The 23,251-nt window shown below is 34.5% G+C and overlaps 1 protein-coding gene across 6 annotated transcripts in view; it reads right to left on the reverse strand.

Annotated features, from left to right (window-relative positions):
- MAP4K3 (mitogen-activated protein kinase kinase kinase kinase 3) overlaps window positions 1–23,251 on the reverse strand; it is a 190,958-nt gene that overhangs the window by 14,349 nt on the left and 153,358 nt on the right. For 5 of the 6 annotated variants that reach the window (XM_053587356.1, XM_053587353.1, XM_053587351.1 and 2 more), the window contains 9 exons: window positions 22,407–22,449; window positions 20,420–20,579; window positions 18,832–18,944; window positions 15,936–15,977; window positions 9,798–9,882; window positions 8,370–8,449; window positions 3,779–3,839; window positions 3,580–3,697; window positions 142–200 (listed from right to left, as the gene is read on the reverse strand). In XM_053587356.1, the coding sequence (XP_053443331.1) occupies window positions 142–200; window positions 3,580–3,697; window positions 3,779–3,839; window positions 8,370–8,449; window positions 9,798–9,882; window positions 15,936–15,977; window positions 18,832–18,944; window positions 20,420–20,579; window positions 22,407–22,449 (761 nt within the window). The remainder of the gene's footprint in view (window positions 1–141; window positions 201–3,579; window positions 3,698–3,778; window positions 3,840–8,369; window positions 8,450–9,797; window positions 9,883–15,935; window positions 15,978–18,831; window positions 18,945–20,419; window positions 20,580–22,406; window positions 22,450–23,251) is intronic. The other variant, XM_053587352.1, reaches the window with a different exon arrangement.

Below are 23,251 nucleotides of genomic sequence, written 5' to 3' on the forward strand. Positions count from 1 at the left end.
AGGGGTGATGAACTGCTACTGGCAGAATGCTCTGGACTAGCACTGTTTTAAACTAGATTTAAAAGTGAAAAAATGAAATGGGGTTTTCTTAGCCACTGCAAAACCAGGGAGCTTCATCATGCTACTGGACAGGTTACTTACCAACACAACATTTCTGACACCACTTGGTTTCAGGAATTTTTGCTGATACAGAAAATTTCCTAAATGTAAATAGAAATGAGTGTACAGTACATATAGACAAACTCAGCATATGATAAAGGTGCTATTACAGATCAGTAGAGAAAGGAAGAGTTCAAAAACTAGTGCTGACAAAATAGGTCTCACATTAAAAAGAAGAGTTAAATGTTAATCTGTTTCTCATGTCCTCCAAGAAATTCCAAACGGATTAAAAATTTAAATATGAAAAAAAACCTATAGCAGTATATGATCTTGGGATCCCTTTAAAAAACACAAGAAGAACAAATCATAAAGGAAAATACCTATGAATTTTAATTGATATTTTTTTCCACTGATACATTTCTGGCACCTCAATTTATAGGTAGCATTCAATTTGTTGAATTAGTAAGTTTGGATTATTAAAAGATACAAATGAGAAGATAAGTCAAAAACTGTGAAAAGATATTTTTAGTGCTTATAATAAATTTAAGCCATATAAAAAGTTGTCTTACTGCTTCAACAATTTAAGAACTTCTTTTATGTAGACATCTTTATTTCTCTACTCAGGAAAAGTAGAATATTGATATTCTACAAAAGGACTTTAGGAGTCCTGCAGTAACATCTGACTCAACTGTAATAGGTAAAAACCCATTTTGAATTATTTTACAGCTACAATTTAAAAAATACACGTTCACATGTCATTTATAACGAAAGTTAAAATAAGGGAGAATGATAGTGCGTCAAGCTGTGCAAACCTCAAATGTCTCCATTTCTGTACACCTATTTAAACTTCCTTTAAATACATAAATGTGCCAAAGATTAGATGTCAGTGCTCTGTACTGGTCTTTTTTTTTTTTTTTTTTTAAATAAAGCTGTACAATTTTACATACAAATTTTATAGCACATGGGTGACCTTCACTGTAAGTCCAAACAAGCTCAGAAGAATCTTCTTGGTGGATGTTTTTGTCACTTATACAACTGACAACAGAGTTAATAACCAAGCATATATAACACTAGTTCATGTAGGTACTTTACATAATTTATCATTTTCAAAACAACTCTGCAAGATGAGTATACTGGTTCCATGTATAGCTGAATATGCTTAGAGAGGTTATGTAATTTACCCAAGGGTCCCATAGCTAGTAATGATACACGATTTAAATTCAAGTCTATTCAAATTCCAAAGCTTATGCTTCACTAAGGAATTTTAATTTGGTACGAGTATCTATCTTCAGGAATGAGAACTACAAGGCTCTCAATTTTCAGAATAAGAACAAGATGCTCAGTTGAAGATGTGTAAGTTGTGTTCACTGTAGCAGAAGAAGTGGTACTTGTACATAAAATAACCCCCTAATAGAGTTTTTAGATATCCTGCCAATAAGTAAGAGAACCAGGAGTGGATTTTATAGTAATTAATTACTAGATAATGAACTACAAGAAAGTAGGATGGATATATTTTTTGGCTAAAAAGTGACTATTATGGGCAGCGGGTTCAAACCCAGCTCCGGCCAAACTGCAACAAAAAATAGCTGGGTGTTGTGGCAGGTGCCTGTAGGGCCAGCTACTCAGGAGGGTGAGGCAGGAGAATCGCCTAAGCCCAAGAGCTGGAGGTTGCTGTGAGCTGTGATGCCATAGCACTCTATCGAGGGTGACAAAGTGAGACTGTGTCTCTTAAAAAAAAAAAAAAAAGTGACTATTATGAAATCCCTGTAATAATAAGTTGGAGGTAAAAAACCTCAGAGGTAGCATCATACTGTATGAAGTCTCCCTCAGGGAAGAAATCTTACTCAAATCTGTCTCATCTATATATGGACTCTTCATGCCCATTTGGTATATTCAGTAAAATTTGGCAGAATTAAACATAGCTAAAAACAAATAAGCTGAAAAGCTTTTTATTATATTAAAAAGATATCAAAACACGAATGCATTAGTTTATGTGCCTCATATTCCTTGGAGGACTTCATATGCACCTTATATATATGCAAAAGCTTTGTGGTCAGTTTCTATGTCCATAGGAATTTAGGATTATCAAGTTAGAAGTTTTGATGAAAAGATGGTGTAGGTAGGCAGACAAATGGCAGCTGGGAGAAAAAGAGGGGCAGATAAACTATTGGGAAGAATAAAAAAACCTCCCAACCACAGTTCTTGAGACTAGTTATAAAAGCCACATCCTAAACTCTAACTATATTCTGTAGTATAAAAAAAATCAAGTTCATAATCACAATTCTAAGTAATCATGAAAAGATTCAATTAAATTCAATATAACCTGCATTTTAAGAAAACAGAAAAAAAGTTTTTAAATGATTTTTAAAGAAATCATTTAAAAGATTGAATCAAAGATTCAATTAAATTCAATATAACCTGTATTTTAAGAAAACAGAAAAAAGCAGTAGTTTTTAAATGATTTTCATCAAGAAGGTTAATTTTTTCTTTTGAGATAGAGTCTCACACTGTTGCCCCCAGTAGAGTGCCCTGGAGTCATAGCTCACAGCAACCTCAAACTCTTGGGCTCAGGTGGTTCTCTTGTCTCAGCCTCCTGAGTAGCTGGGATTACAGGTGCCTGCCACAACACCCAGCTAATTTTTAGAGACAGGGTCTTGCTCTAGCTCAGGGTGGTCTCGAACTCGTGAGATCAGGCGATATGCCCACCTTAGCCTCCCTCCCAAAGTGCTGGGATTATAGGCGTGAACCACCATGCCTGGCCCTAAAAAGGTTAATTTTAATAAAGATTTTGTGCACAAAGGGGCAAATCTTGGCTATAATATAAACTCAGCAGTTGAGAATAACAGATTCTTAAGGTACTTAAAAGCTAAGGTTTTATATTAATTGCTTTACAACAAATATTACAGAGAAGGAATGGCTATATTATAAACTTTTATAAAATACAATTTAATTTATGCCAGACTTAGAAAAATCTTTCAGTCAACAAATATGGTCTAATATTATAATGAACAAAACGAAGAAGATAGCATAATAAAAAATTCTTGAAAGTAAAAAGAAAAACCCTCGATTTCTAAGTAATCATCTCGTAATGCAAAAAATTCAATGAATCATTTTGGTTTTCTTGGCTTAGAAACTGTTCTTTGAGATAAATGTTATAGTTAACTCAAATCCATCTGTCAAAAACATTATATGTATAAAATTACAGCAACTTACAGAAAGAAACTAGTTTTTTTACCCTACAGAAACACAGGATTAAAACTTCAGAGAGAAAATTGTTTGATGTAATTGCAAAGTAGAAAGTAGAAAAATTCTAGAACAAGATTGTGATCAATAAACATTTGTTAAAATATATTACTCAGAATTTTTTCATTACACATGATTTCTCTTAACCCAAACTACGTGTTTTTATTTTCTGTATTCACTACAATATGTTATTAACACACTATAGGGTGTTAGGACAGAAGCATAATGCGTCCTTACCTTGGCAGTATTCTGTCAGGAAGTTTGTGTGCTGGAATAGCAACAGGTAACTTCTGCATTTGTCTTGCGTAATCAAAAAGCCCTGGTAAGTTATGGGAATAAAGTTGAGAAGCTTTACCTGTAGAGAAAAATAAATGTCACATAAAAACTAATAACAAACAACAACAATTGTAAGGTATGTAAAAAATGAAATACATACCAGATATCGATAGCAAGCAATTGTTCATTACATACAACCATGTACATCTTCGAGGGAATAGCTGATTAAAAACAAACAAAACACAGTTTATAAAGGATAATATGTAACAGTAATGTAAATATGTACATACTAACCATGTAAACTGTCATATCAATAGGATAATTCTTTAAAAAGCAGTCAAAACAAGATGATAACACACATATACACATTTATGTGGGAGAAAAAAATAGTCATGCAATTTTACCCTAACATATGATTAACGTAAATCTCCCTCATGATGACAACTATGTAACCCGAAACTATGCAAGAAATAAGAACATTTTCAAATAATGTCTATCCCTTCATTTTAGTTCTGGGATGGAATAATTTACACTCTCCTGGGCATTCTCCCCTGAATGTATTTCTCTAGGTAACTGCACACGAATGGCTTCTAGAGTGTAAGATACAGAAAAAAGGATTATGGTGGAGTGAAACTCAGGGTATGAAAACACTAGATGTGTTGGGAAAAAATGCTGAGAGAATACGATGAAAAACTCATAAATCCTAAAGGATATATGTATATCTTTGGAATTCACTACTGAAATTTAGTACGTAAGAATTGAGAGGCGCCTTTGGAAACTTCAAAGTGGTTAGTATTCTGGACAAAGAGAAGGGAATTTCATGAAACACGGTCTATATACTATGTACATAAAATGTCTAATTTTTCCAAACAAGTAAAATATGGCATTGCCATATAGTTATTTTATTTTATTTTTATTATTATAATTTTTTTTGCAGTCTCTGGCCGGGGCTGGGCTTGAACCCGCCACCTCCAGTATATGGGACTGGCACCCTACTACTTTGAGCCATAGGTGCCGCCCCATATAGTTTTTTAAAGTTGTATAGGTGCACCACAGACTGATAAGATATCAAATCACATTTCTTCCTTTCCATAAAAAATCCACAACAGAATCAAGAATTCACTGGTTACATTGAGAAAACAAGGCAGAAAAAGGGGCAATGACTTATTCCAAATCACACTACATACACATTACCAAAGTCGCAAGAAACTGATTTTTATTTAATTCAATGTTGAACTGAGTTTATTTTCATGCAAATGTATACTTTAAAAGTATTTCTCTTGTACCACATCTTCGGTTTATTATCAAATCTTAACACTTATAAATATAGTGGGTTTGCTTATTTAATACAAGCATATATAAAGTACCAGATCAAGACACAAATTTCTTTCATATTATCAACACAGGGACAGTGGAAAGGTATTCATGGAGTTTTATTAAGGTGTTGGATTTCATTTTGAATTTTCATTTTTAACTACATGTTTTAAAATGCTAAAGCTTTTCTAGATTTCTAATGCCTTCTTCCTTTAGCAAGTTAGACCCTGGGTGATACAGCCTGTTAAATAAAGAATGTAACAGTTACAAAGAATATATTCTATATAGTTTGCCTAGATTTGTATATCTGCTTTCTCAATGACTTTGTGCAACCTCGGGTGATTTATTTAATATCTATATCTCGGTGTTCTTATTTACAAAATAGAACACTGATATCTCACAGAGATGAGTGGTAATTAAACAAGGTATTTTTTATAAAGCACTTAAAAGAGCACTTTTATCTGACACACAATGAGTACTCAATGTTAGCTATAAACAATAATAGCAAATAAAAAATTTAAAATCAGGACTCTGTTTTGTTTCATTTTCTTGCCTTTTAGCATCTTCCCTGATCTAGTAGACTCATGCTACAGTTTCTTTCTCCCAGAGTCCACAGAAAACCAACCTAATAATCAATTATACAATGAGATGAAAAAATTCAAGATCTCACATATACTCATTCTATACTCTGATAGGTATCCTTTGGGAGGGAGAAGTGTTTCACTTTGAAGGACAACGCTTAACTAAGAGTGTATTACTCTAGTAGTGTAACTTAAAATGTTAAAGCAACTAAGAATGCAAGTTATTGCACACAGAGGCTGGGTGGGGTTAATAGGTGCCTTCATTTGCTTAAGGCTGGGTGCAGCGGCTCATAATTTGGGAGGCTGAAACTAGGAGTTTGAGACCCCATCTCTATAAAAATTAAAAAATTTAGCTGGACTGAGTGCGGTGGCTCACTCTTACAATCCTAGCACTCTGGGAGGATGAGGCAGGAGGATCTCTTGAGCTCAGGAGTTTGAATCCAGCCTGAGCAAGAACGAGACCCTGTCTCTACTAAAAACAGAAAAATTAGCTGGGCCTGGTGGCATGTGCCTATAGTTCTAGCTACTTGGGAGGCCAAGGCAAGAGAATTGCTTTAGCCTAAGAGTTTGAGGTTGCTGTGCACTTTCACCATATCAACAGAAGCAAAAAAAAAGACCATCTGATCCTCACAATAGATGCAGAAAAAGCATTTGATAAAATCCAGCATCCTTTTCTAATTAGAACACTGAAGAGTATAGGCATAGGCGGCACATTTCTTAAACCGATCGAAGCTATCTAGGAAAAACCCACAGCTAATATTTTACTGAATGGAGCTAAACTGCACGGAGTAGGGCACCGGCCCCATATACCGGGGGTGGTGGGTTCAAGCCCAGTCCCAGCCAAAACTGCAAAAAAAAAACCCCCCAAACTGAAAGCTTTTCCACTTAGAACTGGAACCAGACAAGGTTGACATCTGTCGCCATTACTATTCAACATAGTGCTGGAAGTTCTAGCCAATACAAGGAAATAAAGGGCATCCAAATGCGAGCAGAGGTCAAATTCTTGATCTTATACTTAGAAAACCCCATAAACTCAACTACAAGACTCCTGGAAGTCATCAAAAAATACAGTAATGTCTCAGGATATATAATCAATGTCCACAAGTCAATAGCCTTTGTATATGCCAATACCAACCAAGATGAAAGACTAATTAAGAACAAATCTCCCTTCACCATAGCTTCACCATAGTTTCAAAGAAATAAAATACCTAGGAATATACCTAACAAAAGAGGTGAAGGACCTCTATAAAGAAAATTATGAAACCCTAAGAAAGGAAATAGCAGAGGATATTAACAATTGGAAAAACATACCAAGCTCATGGGTGGGAAGAATCAACATTGTTAAAATGTCTATACTTCCCAAAGCAATCTACTGATTCAACGCCATCTCTATTAAAATACCAACATCGTACTTTCCAGATTTGGAAAAAATGATTCTATGTTTTGTATGGAACCAGAAAAAAACCCATATAGTTAAGGCAGTTCTTAGTAATAAAAATAAAGCTGGGGCCATCAGCATACTAGATTTTAGGCTGTACTACAAGGCCATCGTGGTCAAGACAGCATGGTACTGGCACAAAAAATAGAGACATAGACATCTGGATTCGAATAGAAAAACAGGAAGTGAAACTAACATCTTACAACCACCTAATCTTTGATAAACCAAACAAGAACATACACCGGGGGAAAGACTTCCTATTCAATAAATGGTGCTGGGAGAACTGGATATCCACCTTTCTCCACTCACAAAAATTGATTCAAGATGGATAAAGGACTTAAATTTAAGGCATGAAATGATAAAAATCCTCAAAGAAAGCATTGGAAAAACACTGGAAGATAGCCTGGGAAAAGACTTTATAAAGAAGACTTCTGCGGCAATTGCAACAACAACAAAAATAAACAAATGGGACTTAAACTGAAAAGCTTCTGTACAGCTAAGGAAACAACAATCAAAGCAAATAAACAACCTACCTATACAATGAGAAAAGATATTTGCATATTTTGAAACAGACAAAAACTTGATAACTAGGATCTAGAGAACTCAAATTAATACATAAGAAAAAAGCCAACAATCCCATATATCAACGGGCAAGAGAGATGACTAGAACCTTCTCTAAAGAAGACAGACGAATGGCTAGAAAACATATGAAAAAATGCTCATCGTCCCTAGGTGAACTGTATTATATGTAAATTATCTCTCAATAAAGCTGTTTAAAAAAAGTCCCCATATAATTCCAAACCCCATCTTTTCCTCTCTGTCCTTTCCACCTCTGCCCTGTATCAATCAATACTCTTTGTCTTTTCTCCAGCCACACTGTAAACAGATATTTCTAAAACACAGATAGGTCTGAATTTTAACATGGTACACCAATCTCTGGGGCTTGGCATCCACTACCCAGTGAGAACTATCAAGCCTCACTGTTCTATACGCCAAACTGTCCAATCACTGTTCCCCATACTTGCCAAGTTACTTGACAACTCTATCCCACCATGTTTATCCTCTGTCTGCTTGGCAAACTTCTATTCCTCAAATGTCCCTTCTTCCCATCTCTCCATAGGGGATGCTGGTGACATCCACCTCTGTGGCCAGACTGTGCACTCATTCCTAGCAGGACATCTAACTCTGAGTGTTGTAGTTATTGGTTTGTATGTCTGCTTTCCCTATTAGATTAAGAGTGTCTCAAGGTTAAGGCCTAATTCTGAGAGCCTGTCTTCTCAATTCAGTAAATAAAACGTGCTTCATGAAGATTTTACAAATAAAAGAGGCAGCAAACAAAACTAAAACTTATTTCTGGCTTACTGTCTGCTTATAATAACTTAAAAATTTTTTAAGAAGTAATTTACAAAGTAACATACTTGTTCCATTGATGTTTCATGAAGTTCATTAAGATTCAGAGTATAAATCCCTTCTTCGGCACCAAATATCAAGTACTGATCTGAAACAGAAATAATCGATTTTGAATGATTTGATAAATTAATTGATTTTGATAAATATTAATAAGATACTTTTTAAAAAGGCTTTATACAATCTAAAATTCAGTAAATATGTGTTGATATATAAAAAATATTACTGAGATTTAGAAGCAGTGTTTTTAAGAAGAGGTTAAACACTCTAGACTAATAAGTTGAGTTATATGTAAATATTAGCCTCAAAAACTTTCAAAAGTGCTGAACATTTTTACGTGAGAGAGCTTCTGAAAAGAGGTATGCTAGACTCACTCTTCAGACAGTGCTAATGACTGGTGGAGACTTTGCAGTTCTTTTCCCTAAAACCTCCATAGAGTATCATGAGCAACTGACATACAGACTATAAATCATGATCGCCCAATACAGATTCAAAGTATTTTTACACAATATTATTTTTTCAGGGTTATTACATTGTGATTTAAAAAAACAGTATCTGATCACTGCCTATTAAAAAATTAACTAAAACCTGGATAGCTACTAGGACATTCAATAAGCCTAGCCATGGTCCTGCCTGATCTGTTGATAAGACAAAGGTCAAGAACTTCTCCAAACTAAACAGAAGCATTGAGAACAACACTGAGTGCCAAGAGTATGCTTAAACTGCCCGGCATTTAAGATTAGTACTGCTAGATTAATGGCATCAGATTTGTGGTCATACAGAACAAGGTTTAAACCACAGCTCTCTACTGCCAACTGGCTATGAAACAATGAACCGTGGATTTTTAGAAGATTTAATAAGAACGTGTGTGTGTGTAAACACCACATATATACACAGCACCTATATAAAAATATCCGCAACTGTATGTGTCTTAGACAGATAGATACTAATTTATAGATATATAGCAAGAAGACACTGTGTTTAGTGCCTAATGACAACTATTATGACCCCTTTTAAGGTTAGAGATCCTTTGAAGTGGTCACTAAACACTGGACCCTCAGTAGCTTAATACCTGCAGTAGTGATTGTCTCAAAAAAAAATGTTATTAAACCGCTATACAGTAGCAGAAGAACATTTCTGGAGGAAGTTGGGGTGGCACCAAGTATATGACTTTGCTATATTAATACAGTGACTATAAGGTGGAATTTTAATGTTATGTGTCACCTGAAACTGACAATAGTACAGAGAAACATATTTACATTAAAATTTAAGAAAAATTATAATAAAACCTTTTTTCAACCAGCACATTGTACCCCATAAATGCATTGTTGTATACAGCTATGATTTAATAAAAATAAACCTTTTTTCAGAAATATACAGAAAATGAATAAAATCAAATGCTTTCACAGTCCCAGTTTAATACCAATATACAGTACTACCTCTTGTATCTGGGTTTATCCACGATGTTGCACAATGTATTTTCAAAGGACACCCATTAAAAACCTTTGAAAAACATGCTCCCATCTATAAAAATAAAGAATAATCAAAGTGAAACAGTGACAAATAACAGGTTTTAATATAACATACATAATGTAATTATTTCCTATTTTAATGTGGGAGACTATATAGAGTACACTGGAATTATGATCATCTTCATATTTACAGAAAAAAACGTATCAAATCATAATTATTTGCCTAACAGTGGTACCATAATGATTTTTATTTAAGAAAAACAGTAAAAAATTCAGTCATATTTTATTTTTTCTTAATAATCACAGCAGTAACAGCAACTAATTCTGCACAGTAATTTGCTAATACAAGTATCACTTACATGTCCTATATTGACAGCAATGCAATATTCCCCAGTAAAAGGGAAATGATAACCTCTATAAAGGTAGAAATTTTTCTTGTTTCATTTCATGAGCCTAAAAATGGTATGAATCATTAAATCACATTACAAAGCAAAAGACTATAATTGATTTGGAATATATTTCTTTTCTTTTTCTTCTTCTTCTTCTTTTTTTTTTTTTTTAAGACAGAGTCTTATTTTGCTGCCTGGGCCAGAGTGCATTGGTGTCATCATAGCTCACAGCAACCTCAAACTCTAGGGCTCAAATGATCGTCCTGCCTCAACCTTCCAAACAGCTGGGACTACAAGCGCGTGCCACCACCATGCTAGGCTAAATTTTCAAGAGATGGGTCTCGCTCTTGGCTCAGGCTAGGATTTAAAATTCACATATGTGCTTCCACCTTCAAAATACCAACTTTTTCTTTTAATTAAGTAGTCTGATTCACTGAAGAGCTTTCCTCTTTGATGTTATTTTATCAAGCCTATTTACAAATCTTTTGGGTCATAAATACTTCATAATGAAATATAATATCACTCATTTGAACTTTACATGTATCGTCAAAGATCAAAATGTTAATTTTGAAATTACTGTTCTGTTTAAACCTGAACTCAACTATATACTCAAAAGTACATTTGCTCATGTAATCACTTTTACTACTTGAAGGAAAACGGTACAAAAAATATCTGGTTAGAGGAAATTTCTTTATTTGCCATGTGGTCCTAAATTAGAAGAACACCACTGTGCATCATTTTATATCAGGAATAGCTTCCTCAGAGACATGGAGGCAACATGCCAAGAGAACACATGGACTAGCTGACTGTAATGGATTAAAAATATTAACATAAAATAAAGACAAAAACCATAAAATTTTCTCTTTCAATAATATAAGTCTACCAACCAACTTTTTTAAAAGACTTTAGTACCCGAAAAGAACGACTCAGCCTGACAATACCATCAGGTGTTAAAAGAGAAAAAGACCAATAAAAACATGTTTTTCTGACATAGGGCAGAAATGGTATTACTTAATTAATCCTAATTACCTTTTAAGATGGCTACCAAAATTTGAATTTAAGGTACTGCTAAACCCCTAGAAATCCAAATGACAAAATGAGGAACAATCAAGCCAGATCCCAGCCTTCAGCTAACCTGCACAGCTGGATCCCAGCTGGCAGTGCACAGTCAGCAGCTTTTCCCCATCCAACTGTATACCTGTGCTGCAAGTTTGTCCTATAGTATATACTTCTGCTACACATATATATATGTTATACAATATAAAGTATACTTTACAAGTTAGTATTAAAATAATTAAGTATTTATAATATAAATACAAGTTTTAAAGATGTATGTACTTTATAATATAAAGTATACTCTATACTAATTAAAAAGTAGAGTTAAAAACTAAAAAGGCTAAAAGGTAAGGTTGAAGGTCAAACACTAGAAAAACTAAACAAAGCTTTTAAAGTAGTGCTATATAAGATTTCCTTTTTTTCTTTTTATATTTTCAATTTCAAAATATTAAGGGAGTACAAATGTTTTTGTTCATAGATACCTTGTATAATGTTTAAGTCAGGGCTACTAGTGTGCCTGTCACCAGAATAGTGTTCATTGTACCCAACAGGTAAATTTTTATTCCTCCTCACTTCTTGGTTTTCAATGTCCTTTGTATCTCTTTGAGTCCATGCACACCCATCGTTTAGCTCCCAATTATTAGTGAGCGCACGCGTTTGTTTTTCCATTCCTGACATACCATCATCCTAAGTCAGTGGTTCTCAATCTTCCTAATGCTGTGGCTCTTTAATACAGTTCCTGTGGGTCATGACCCACAGGTTGAGAACTACTGACTTAGGATGATGGTCTCTGGTTCCATCCAAGTTGCTGCAAAAGATGTTATTTCACTGCTTTTTACAGCTCGGTAGTATGCCATGGTATACATGTGCTATATTTTCTCTATCCTTTGATGTACTGATGGGCACTTGGGTTGATTCCACATCTTTGCAACTGTGAACTGTGCTGTGATAAACATTTGCGTGCAAGTGTCTTTTCCATAAAACGACTTTCCTTAGGGTAGATATCTACTAGTGAGATTTCTAGATGGAATGATATATCTACATTTATTTCTTTGAGGAATCTCTAGAGATTTTCCAGAGAGGTTGTACTAACTTGGAGTTCCACCAACAGAGTGTAAGCATTCCTTCATCTCTTCATCCATGCCAAAATCTGTTTTTTACTTTTAATAATGGCCATTCTGACAGGGGTAGGTAGCATCTGACTGTGGTTTTAATTTGCATTGCCCTCATTATTAGTGATGTGGAGAATTTTTTCATATGTTTGTTGGCCATTTGTTTATCTTCTTTTGAAAAACTTCTATTTATGTCTTTTGCCCACTTTCTAATTTTTTTTTAACTGATTTGAGTACTTTGTGGATTCTGTATATTAGCCCTTTATCAGGCATATAGTTTGTGAATATTTTCTCCCATTCTGTAGGTTGTCTATCTACTACTCTGTTGATTATTTCCTTTGCTGTGCAGAAGATTTTTAACTTAATTAATTTTATTACTATATTTGCCTTTGGGGTTTTAGTTATAAATTTGTCTTGCTCAATGTCTAGTACACTATTTCCTAGGTTTTTTCCTAGAAGTTTTAGATACATGCTTAATTTAAGGCTTTTGTGCATTAATTTTTATATTTGGCAAGAGATGGGAGCCCTGTTTCATTCTTTTGCATAGGGCTATCCAGGTTTCCCAGCACCATTAATTGAAAAGGTTTTCCTTTCCCTAGCATATGTTGTCTGCTTTGCTGAGAATCGGTTGTAGGTAGATGGTTTCATTTCTGGGTTCTCAATTCTGTTCCACCGGTCTATGTGTCTACCTTTACACCAGCACCATGCTATTCTGGTTACTATTGCCTTGAAGTATAATCTGAAGTCAGGTAATGTGATGCCTTCAGATTTGTTCTTTTTTTTTTTTTTTTTCTTTAGAGACAGAATCTCATTTTATTGCCCTCGGTAGAATGCTCTGTGGCGTCACAGCTGACAGCAACCTCCAACTCCTGGGCTCAGGCGATTCTCTTGCGTCAGCCTCCCAAGTAGCTGGGACTACAGGTGCCCGCCACAATGCCCGGCTATTTTTTGTTGCAGTTGGCTGGGGCCGGGTTCAAACCCGCCACCCTCAGTATATGGGGCTGGCGCCCTACCCACTGAGCCACAGGCGCCACGCCAGATTTGTTCTTTTTGTTTAAGATTGCTTTGGCCATTTGTGCTCTTTTTGGATTCCAAATGAAGCTTAGAATCGTTTTTTCTTGATCTGTGAAATATGATGTTGGTATGTTGATGGAGATTATATTTCATCTGGGAAGTATGAACATTTAACAGTATCCATTTTTCTAATCCACGAGCATGGAATGGTTTCTCATTTGTGTCACCTAGGATTTCGTCAGTGTTTTGTAATTCTCTTTGTAGAGACCTTTCACCTCCTTAGTTAAGTATATTCATGGGTATTTTATTATCTTTGTATAAAGCTATTACAAATGAGATTGAGCCCCTGATTTGACTCTCAGCTTAACTGTTATTAGTATACAGAAATGGTATTGATTTATGTACATTGATTTTGTACCTTGAGACTTTGTTGAATTTATCAAATCTAGGAGGTTTTTGGTGGAGTCTTTAGGGTTTTTGAGATACAAGATCATACTGTCAGCAAACAGGGATTGTTTGACCTCCTCTTTTCCGATTTGAATGCCCTTTCTTCCTCTTGCCTGACTGCTGTGGCTAGTACTGCCAATACTATGTTGAATAAAAGTAGTTACATTGAGCACCCTTGTCTTGTTCCAGTACTTAAAAGAAATGCTTTCCAGATTTGCAGCAATGGAAATGTACTTCTACCCTTACTAACATAAAATAACATTGACTTCATATAATTTTAATCCTAAAAAAGACAGCATGACTGCATGATCCAGCAATCCCACTATTGGATATATAGCCAAAAGAAATGAAACAAGTATGTTGAAGTGACAGTTGCACTACCATGTTGCACTGCAGCATTATTCACAATAGCCAATACATGAAATCAACCTAAGTGTCCACTATTAGATGAATGGATAAAGAAAATGTGATACAGGCAGCCCTCCATATTCATGTGTTTGTATCCATGGATTTAACCAACATCCAATTAAAAATATTCAGAAAAAATGGATGGCTGCATCTCTACTGAACATGTACAGACTGTTTTCCTCGCTGTTATTCTCTTAGCAATATAGTATAACAATTATTTACACGTTGGTAATAAAAGTAATCTAATTTAAAGGATATAGGAGGGTATGTGTAGGTGATATGCAAATAACCATGCCATTTTTTATAAAGGATTTGAGCATCCCTGGATTTTGGAATCTGTAGGGTGGGGGGATCCTAGAACAATTTTCTCACTGATATGGAGGAACAACTATATATACACATTATGGAATATTAATCAGTCTTTAAAAAGACAGAAGTCCTATCATTTTTGACAACATAGATGAATCCGGAGGGTATCATGCTAAGTGAAACAAGCCAGATGCAGAAACACAAATACTGCATGATCTGATTTAATATGTGGAATTAACAAAGTTGAACTCACAGAAACAGAGAGTGAATGGTAGTTACCAGAGCCTGGGGTGAGGGGCTGTGGAGATGTTGGTCAAAGGACACAAAATTTCAGCTAGACAAGAGGAGTAAGTTCAAGAGATCTATTGTACATCATGTTGACTACAGTCAATAACAATATACTGTATACCTGGAAATTGCTAAGAGAGTAGATTTCAATGAAAAAATAAGTATGTGAGGTAAGGCATATATTAAATAGCTTGATTAGTCTTTCTAACATGTACATATATCAAAAGAGCATGCTGTATCCTAAAAACATACAATTTTTAACTGTCAAATAAAAAAAGAGAAATAGAAAGATAGAATGAATGATTTAAAAAAACAAACAAAAAATAAAAACCAGAGCTGGGTGTGGTGGCTAATATCTGTAATTTTAGGACTTTGGGAGGCTGAGGCAGGAGGATTGTTTGAAGCCAGATCAGCCTGGGTAACATAGCAAGACCTCATTTCTACAAAAAATTATAAAATTAGCTGGACATGGTAGCATGTGCTTGAGCCCAGTAGTTGGAGATTCAGTGAGCTATGACTGGGCCACTGCATTTTGGCCTGGAAAAAGCAAGACTCTGTCTTTAAACAAACAAAATAACCCAGAAAATAATATTGGACCCTAAATTCTGGCTAGAGTTGAATGGAGTTTTGTGATCTTGGTAACTAAGGTCTTGAGTCTCAGTTTTATTCATCAGCAAAATAAAAGTTTGGGCCAAATGTTCCTTCAATGCTCCTTCTTATTCTAAAACTACATGATTTTGTTCATTAATAATATTTCAGAAAACACGTCATGTCTACATTTTGAACTTCTACATTTTGTATGTTCATGGGCCTTTTTAACATGTCTTCAAAAATAGCTGCAAATAGGATATTAACCAATTTTGAAATCAAGGAGCTTTATAAAACATAATTTATCATAATTTTATTTTGAAAAGCTACTTTTCAGATATAATCAAATAATATTTCAAGTAGCAATCTCATAGACTACTTCAAAAATAATGAAGGTTCTTTCAAACAGGCAAAAAATCTAAAGATATACTTCAAGCAATTATTTGTCATTGTGCTTAGTTTGAAAACTTGCCTATTTGATACTTAGTACTTACATGCACTTTAGGTGTTGGGGGAAGACCATTACTCATAGGCTTCTAAAAAAAGAAAATGCGTGTGATTACATATTTTCTGTTGCAATTTGGTATACTAATATTGTATTTCAAACACATTTATCAAAATAAAATACACAAATACATTCTCTGTAAACTAAAACCTTATAGATAAGGCTGTAGTTCCCTGTACTGTTTTCACAGTACACTTATTTACTTGTCCTCCCCAAACCAGTTTGGTGTGTAACCTTCCAAATCTTTCTCTAGGCAATTAGATAGATGTACTTGTATGTTTGTACAGCTTTCCAGACTTTTTTGGTATATATTTACATAGTGTCTCCATAGAAAATACTGTTTTTGTGCATTTTAAAACATAAAACATATGCACTGTTTATCTACTTGCTCTCTGCCTTAAAACTGGGTTTTGGATAGGATTGCTTGTCAGTAATACAGACCTACTTCATTTGTTTTAACTCAGCATAGTATGAACATAACATACTTTATTTAGATATTTCACAAATGCTATTGGAAATTTGGGTTATTTTCAATATTTTGTTAAAATAACAATGCTGAAATGAAAACTCCTGTGAATACCTTCTTATGCAGTATGTGAATGTTTTTTTTCCAGCATATACTGTAGGAAGTGAAATCCCTGGTATACAGGATTTATCCCTTTTACATTTTGGCAGATATTAACCATCGAACTGCCTTTCAGAGTGCCTGTATCACACATCACACCTACCAACAACCTTTGAGAGCTCTTGGTTCCTCATGGTCTCACAGCAGAAGCACCAAGCTGAGCAGTAACAAACTTCTCATGTGTTTCTCAGTGATTTGTACCTCTTATTACTGGGAAGGTTGAGAATCTTTTTAAAAACTATTTCTTTGCTATCTGTATTTATTCCTCTGTGTATTGTCTTCTCCCATTTTTTTGTTACTGATTTTTTCATAGCTATTTATTGATGTTTTAAAGATATGCTCTAGATTTGAATACTTTGTTAATATAAAAAAAATATTTTCCCCTAGTCTGTATGTAGATCATTTTAAACATGTTTATTTACAATGTGTTTTGTCAAATGAAGTTTTAAATTTTGATTAATTCAAGTATATAAATCCTTGGTCAGAATATACAGACAATTATAAGGAAAGCAAAAGAAGCACATTTGCTCACCCACAGCATCATCAAAAATGCCAGATATTTTTCCAAAGGGTCACATTGCTGAGTATCTGAACTGTCCCCTAGAGAGGGAAGCTCTTTTGGTTATATTTAGACATGAATTTTATGAAAGCCTAGAGTGCTTTCAAAGTTAACCTTAACAAAAGCATTTTAAGAAATGATATTGTAATTTCTGATATAAATCAGAATCATTTAAACAATGACATAAAAGCAAACAAAAACCCTACTGTTAACTAATTTCATACATGAGACACAAAAATATGAAATGACTTTTCTGAAATTATTATATGACATCTTACTTTGTAGAACTATTTTGAGGATGTAGAACACGTTATTGCCAACATTTCTGACAACTTTTTATTCCATTTTGTAAATAATTTATATACTTTTTTCACATATTGACGTTCTTAAATTATCTGATGTTATCTATCTTAGCAAAACATCAATTTTAATTAGAGTCTGAATATTATAACTCTCAGATTTCATTTAAGCACTAATAAAACTGGCTGTAAATAATTTCAAGAATTACAGCAAAAACTAAAAGCGTGCTTCAATATACCACAGATACTGCTTATCCTATGATAGAGCCATGAAGGTATTTATCTCAGAATTAACTTAGTTCCTTACCTCAATGAAGTAAGGTAGGAGAAAAAGTGAGTTAAAAATGCATACATAAGTAATGCTTAACGTCTCCCAAAGGTGATTATAACTGCACTACAGTCAATGAGCTGCATTTCTATATTTTTACATTAGCAGGACTGCTAAAATTTAAACTGTTGAAAGCAAAAAGGCACTACTCAGTTGGACAGAGTTTCATAAAACCTATTCCTGAAGGACATTTTAATACTTTCGTTAAAAATGTCCTAAATTTCACAAATTAAAATGAATAACCCCAGTCAAATGCCTAACTTGAATTCTGAAAAATGGTATGCCATATTCTATAGTGAAATCTTTTTCAAAAGTTAAGTATAGTAAAATGCTTCTAGTGAGGTACACATATGTGCACATAAACTTACATTATACATTTCTATAAAAGTAATCAATATTAGTATATAAAAATCTTCAAAAAATACTTTCATCTCATTGACATTTCTTAAAGTAATAGGGATTTTAAGGACTTTTGCCTTTTGTTTTAAATTCTATGATATATGAATGTAATCCAGTGATCAGAAGTTGATTCTTTTCAACTGTTTAAAAAATGTCATCTCTTATGATCCCTGATAAGTAACAGTTACGTTTTAATTGTTAAGTTGTGGCATTTTATCTAACATTTGTGCCAGAAGTAGCTGCTAAGGCTAATTTCACCTTTTTTAAAGTGATATCCGCTAGATTTTCCCCCTTATTAGCTATTCCCTTTGCATAAGATCAGCAATATCATTAAATATGTCCTTCTTTCCATAACTTCTTGAGAGTATAAGAGAAAATTTTAAGAATCAAGTCTCACCAGTGAGAATAGAAATAGGTATTTTGAGAACAATCACTAGAACACTAAGTATTACCTGTATGAAGAAGACCATGCTTTATATTGCAATACAATATATAACAAATTGGTCTAAATAATTTAAATACCAGAACGCCATCATTCAAGTTTACCACAGCAAAGTTATTCTTTTTTTTAAGAATTAATCTATTCATTATAATATACTAAAATAGCAAAATAATAATTAAAAAATACACAGTTTCACTAATTACAAGTGTGAGATTATGAACAGCAATACCTACTGGTACGTCTTTCTTTTCTCTCCGTGAAAGGTTGGTGCCTCTGTGTTCATTCTGCTGTTGATATAATGAGCCATCTCGTTCACCATTTAACTGGAAGGAATTCTCTCCATTTCCTTTAATAAGATATGTTTAAATACATCAAAAAAAATTACTTTTCATAAAAATTTTTCAGAAAATGATCAAGTAGGAAAGAAATATATTAACTGAGACAGTTTGATTATTCTTTTAGATCACCCAATCAGAATATTTAGTACGAAAGAAAGCAGTCTTATACACACACTCTTCTACTTATACCTCTATTTCCGCCATATTAAGCAAATTTAAATTCAGGCTGAATTTAAGTAGATGTATTTATTTGCATTAAACAAACAAACAAAACTCAATGAATCCCCAACAATAAAAAAAAAAAAATACTGCATCCACAACTACTTTCTTTCTTTTTTTTTGAGACAGAGTTTCACTTTGTCACCCTTAGTACAGTGCTGTGGCGTCACAGCTCACAGCAACCTCAAACTCTTGGGCTTGAGCGATTCTCTTGCCTCAGCCTCCCAAGTAGCTGGGAGTACAGGCGCCCTCCACAAGGCCCGGCTATTTTTAAAGACGAGGTCTTGCTCTGGCTCAGGTTGGTTTCAAACCTGTGAGCTCGGGCAATCCACCCGCCTCAGCCTCCCAGAGTGGTAGGATTATAGACGTGAGCCACCGTGCCCAGCCTCACAACTACTTTCAAGGGCTGATTAATATTATGTTATCCAAGAAACTTTAGTTGCCTTTTTTCTTTCCATTTTTTTTTTTTTTTTTTTTGAGATAGTGTTTTACTCTGTCTCCCTGGGTCGAGTGTCATGGCGTCATAGCTCACAGCAACTTCAAACTCTTGGCCTCAAGAGATCCTCTTGCCTCAGCCTCCTAAGTAGCTGGGACTATAGGTGTTCACCATAATGCCCAGATAATTTTTCTATTTTTATTACAGATGGGTCTCACTCTTGCTCAGGCTGGTTTTGAACTCCTGAGCTCAAGAGATCCACCTGCCTGGGCCTTCCAAAGTGCTAAGATTATAGGCGTAAGCTATCCCATCCAGCCTTTAGTTGCTTTTTTAAATTGGTTATCTTGGATAACACAGGAGAAACTTACATTGTTAAAACATTACCTTCTAGTATTAATTTAGAGCCAAATAGAGCCAAACACCTAACAAACAATGACAATCACTTTTCTAAAAGTGACTAAAATAAAAAAAAGAGTCGAAGTACCATCAAGTGCCTTAGAACCCAAACACATTTTCTTTATTTGGTTTGAGTTTAATTTCTTTTGTCCCTACACAGTAGTTCAATGAGGAATGGGCAGAAGAGGGAAGGCTAAATATGAAATAAGAAATGAGGGCCAAAATATGACAGACTGGGTCACAGGAAATACGGTCACAAAAACATTGAATCAAGAGGCAAAAAGCAGAAACTATCTCCCTAGTCATTGCCTTCCTTTTCTCCTCCCTCAAAGACATTACACACACTGCATTAAAAGAAACATTTCCTCCATTTCTCCCCCACCCCCAGTATGGAAACCTGGTAACACATTTGCTGTCCCCCTCCCCTATTACCTAAGGCAACAGGCTTTTGTGGGGGTAATCTGGGAGGTGGTGGTCTAGGTGGAACTTGGGACGGTTTTGCTGGGCTCCCTGACATGGGACATCTCTTGATTGTTCCTTGATTATCATCTTCAGTAGAATGAGTTTCCTGTGGTATGAAGATGGATTTAGGCTAAAATAATACAAAAAAGAGACCAAAAATTAAACATGAAATTACCTCCCTGAAGTAAATATTATTATATACCAGAGGCTTTCAAACTGTGTTTGCCAGATTAATTATAAGGTTATTCAACTATCCAGTTCAGATTCTTACTATTTAAAACATATTCTTTTTTTTTTTGTTAGTGTCTCAAAAATCAGTAAAACTTTATTCCCTTCCATGCTTTCACCATTAGCAGAAAACTGGAAAAAGCAAAAATGTTTTGTGTTCACAAAGATAAAACAGCCTCTTTACCCAGAGATGAAACCTCAAATGACAAGGAGGAAGATAAAAGAGCCATAAATAGGGTCCCTGGCCAGAGAACTGAATGAAGGCTTTGCCTAAGAAGACGTGGGTCAGCTCAGGGCATGTAGGGGGAGGGCACTATTGAAAATATATTCTAAAAACGTACACTCAAATATGTACACTTCTCAGATTTTGCTGCTGTGCCAAAAAAGGAGAGGGGCCTCTATGTCTTTTTCTTTTCTTTTTTTAACAGACAAGGTCTCACACTGTGGCCCAGGCTGGAATGCACAGGCCTAATCATAGCTTAGTGTAGCCTTGAATTCTTGAGCTCAAACAACCCACTAGCCTCAGCTTCCCAAGTAGTTAGGACTAGATGTGTGATATCACACCTGGGTAATTTTTAAAAATGCTTCTTTGTTTTGTTTTGTTTTTTTTAATAGAGATGAGGTCTTGCTATTTTGCTTAGGCTGGTCTCAAACTTCTGCCCCCAAGAGATCCTCTCACTCAGCCTTCTGATCCACTGCCTGGCCAATGTCTTTCTAACAATTCCTCACAAGCCTTCCCACTTAGACTAGACAAATGAAAGTATTCTAGTGTTTCCTACCTCCTTCAACTTAAATGATTCTCTTTTTATTTTAAATATGCAAGCTAATCAAAGTTCAGTCCCTTATCAAGGCTAATAAACTGCCTCTTAGATGATGCAATGTCTTTTATGTTGTAAACACTTAATCTTTCAAACTAGCTGAAGGTTTAGAGAATTTAGAAAGTCTTACAAGTGGGTTCCTTATTAGGAAGATTGCTCACCACTTACTGCTTTGAAGTTCAGATCTCTCTACCTCTGCTAACATAAAACAAAACGAGTAACAGCACTATTTCATGATTTTCTCAATAGTGTAAGAAAACAGAGAAATAAACTGGATGCCAAAAAACTGGACTCCAACTCTCAGTTAGATCTTAACTGTAAAAGCAGCTCATTTTATAACTAAAATCTGCTATGCATATGAAATTGAATTAAAATAAATTTATATTATCCCTCACTATAACTCATTATACTCTTTAAAAAATCCTAACAGTTATAATTATTTTATTATCTTATAATGATTTTGGTTGGAAAAAGAATTTTGTTAAAATTTGTTTGACAATTACCACCCTATTTTGTATTTTTAATTAATAATTATCATCTGAAAATTAAATATCTATGATGGTAAATCACTATCTTCTCCACTCACTCTTACCTAGTATACTATAGATTCTGAGGGAAAAAAATCTTACGAAAGTATGAATTTTCTAACATGTGAAATAACACCAATCCGCTAATATAATCATTGTCAGCATATGAATTTCTAGAACTTGTTACTTAGCATGAACACTAAAGGACAGGCTTGGCATTTAAAAAAGACAATAACAATCATAATCATCTACTTAAATCCCAGTTTAGCAGCTTGGTGATTTTTCTTTGTGGATTGCAAATGAAAAGCTAGAATAAGTATCAATGCCGTATTAAAGAAACGGAAGGATAATACATACACAGTTCAAATGGAAAAATAAATTTACCTTTGGTGGCAAAGGAGGTGGAACTTTTGCTTTCATGGTTGACCTAAAAACATACAGAGTTTAGAATCAGAACTATTCAGTTTACAAATGAATCAATTACTAAAATACAATTTTTCCAAAGATACGGAAAAAACCCTGTCAAAACAAGAACCACTTTCTAAGTTTATGAGTCTTTCCTCAAGTTGTTGTGAAATGTTCAAGTTATGCTTAATGAAGTTCTTTTTTTTTGAGACAAGTCTTGCTCTGTTGCCCAGGCTTGAATGCAATGGAATCATCACAGCTCACTCCAACTTCAAAACTTCCAAGTTCAAATGATCCTAAATGAGGTATTATTTAGAAGTAATTGGGAATTGGAGGACATTACGTTAAGTACAATAAGCCAGAAACAGAAAGACAAATACTGTGAAAAAAGCTGATCTCATAGAAGCAAAAAGTACAGTAGACTAGACACTGGAAAAGGTAGGAGGACGGGAAGAGTGGGGAGAGATTTGTTAAAGGATACAAAATTACACTTAGATGGGAGAAGTAAGTTCTAGTATTTTATACCACTATAGGATGACTATGTTAACAGTAATGCATTATTTAGTTTAAATGGCTACAAGGATACTGAATGTTCCCAACACAAAGAAATAATAAATTTTGAAATGATGGGTATGCTAATTACCCTGATCTGATCATTATACATCACATACAATGAAACATCACCACATACCTCATGAATATGCACAATTATTGTCAATTAAAAAAAGAAATAAAAAAGAAATAATTAAATATATTTTCTTGGGGCGGCGCCTGTGGCTCAGCGGGTAGGGCGCCGGCCCCATATGCCGAGGGTGGCGGGTTCA

The sequence above is a fragment of the Nycticebus coucang genome, chromosome 4 (assembly GCF_027406575.1).
Source record: "Nycticebus coucang isolate mNycCou1 chromosome 4, mNycCou1.pri, whole genome shotgun sequence".
Taxonomy (NCBI): domain Eukaryota; kingdom Metazoa; phylum Chordata; class Mammalia; order Primates; family Lorisidae; genus Nycticebus; species Nycticebus coucang.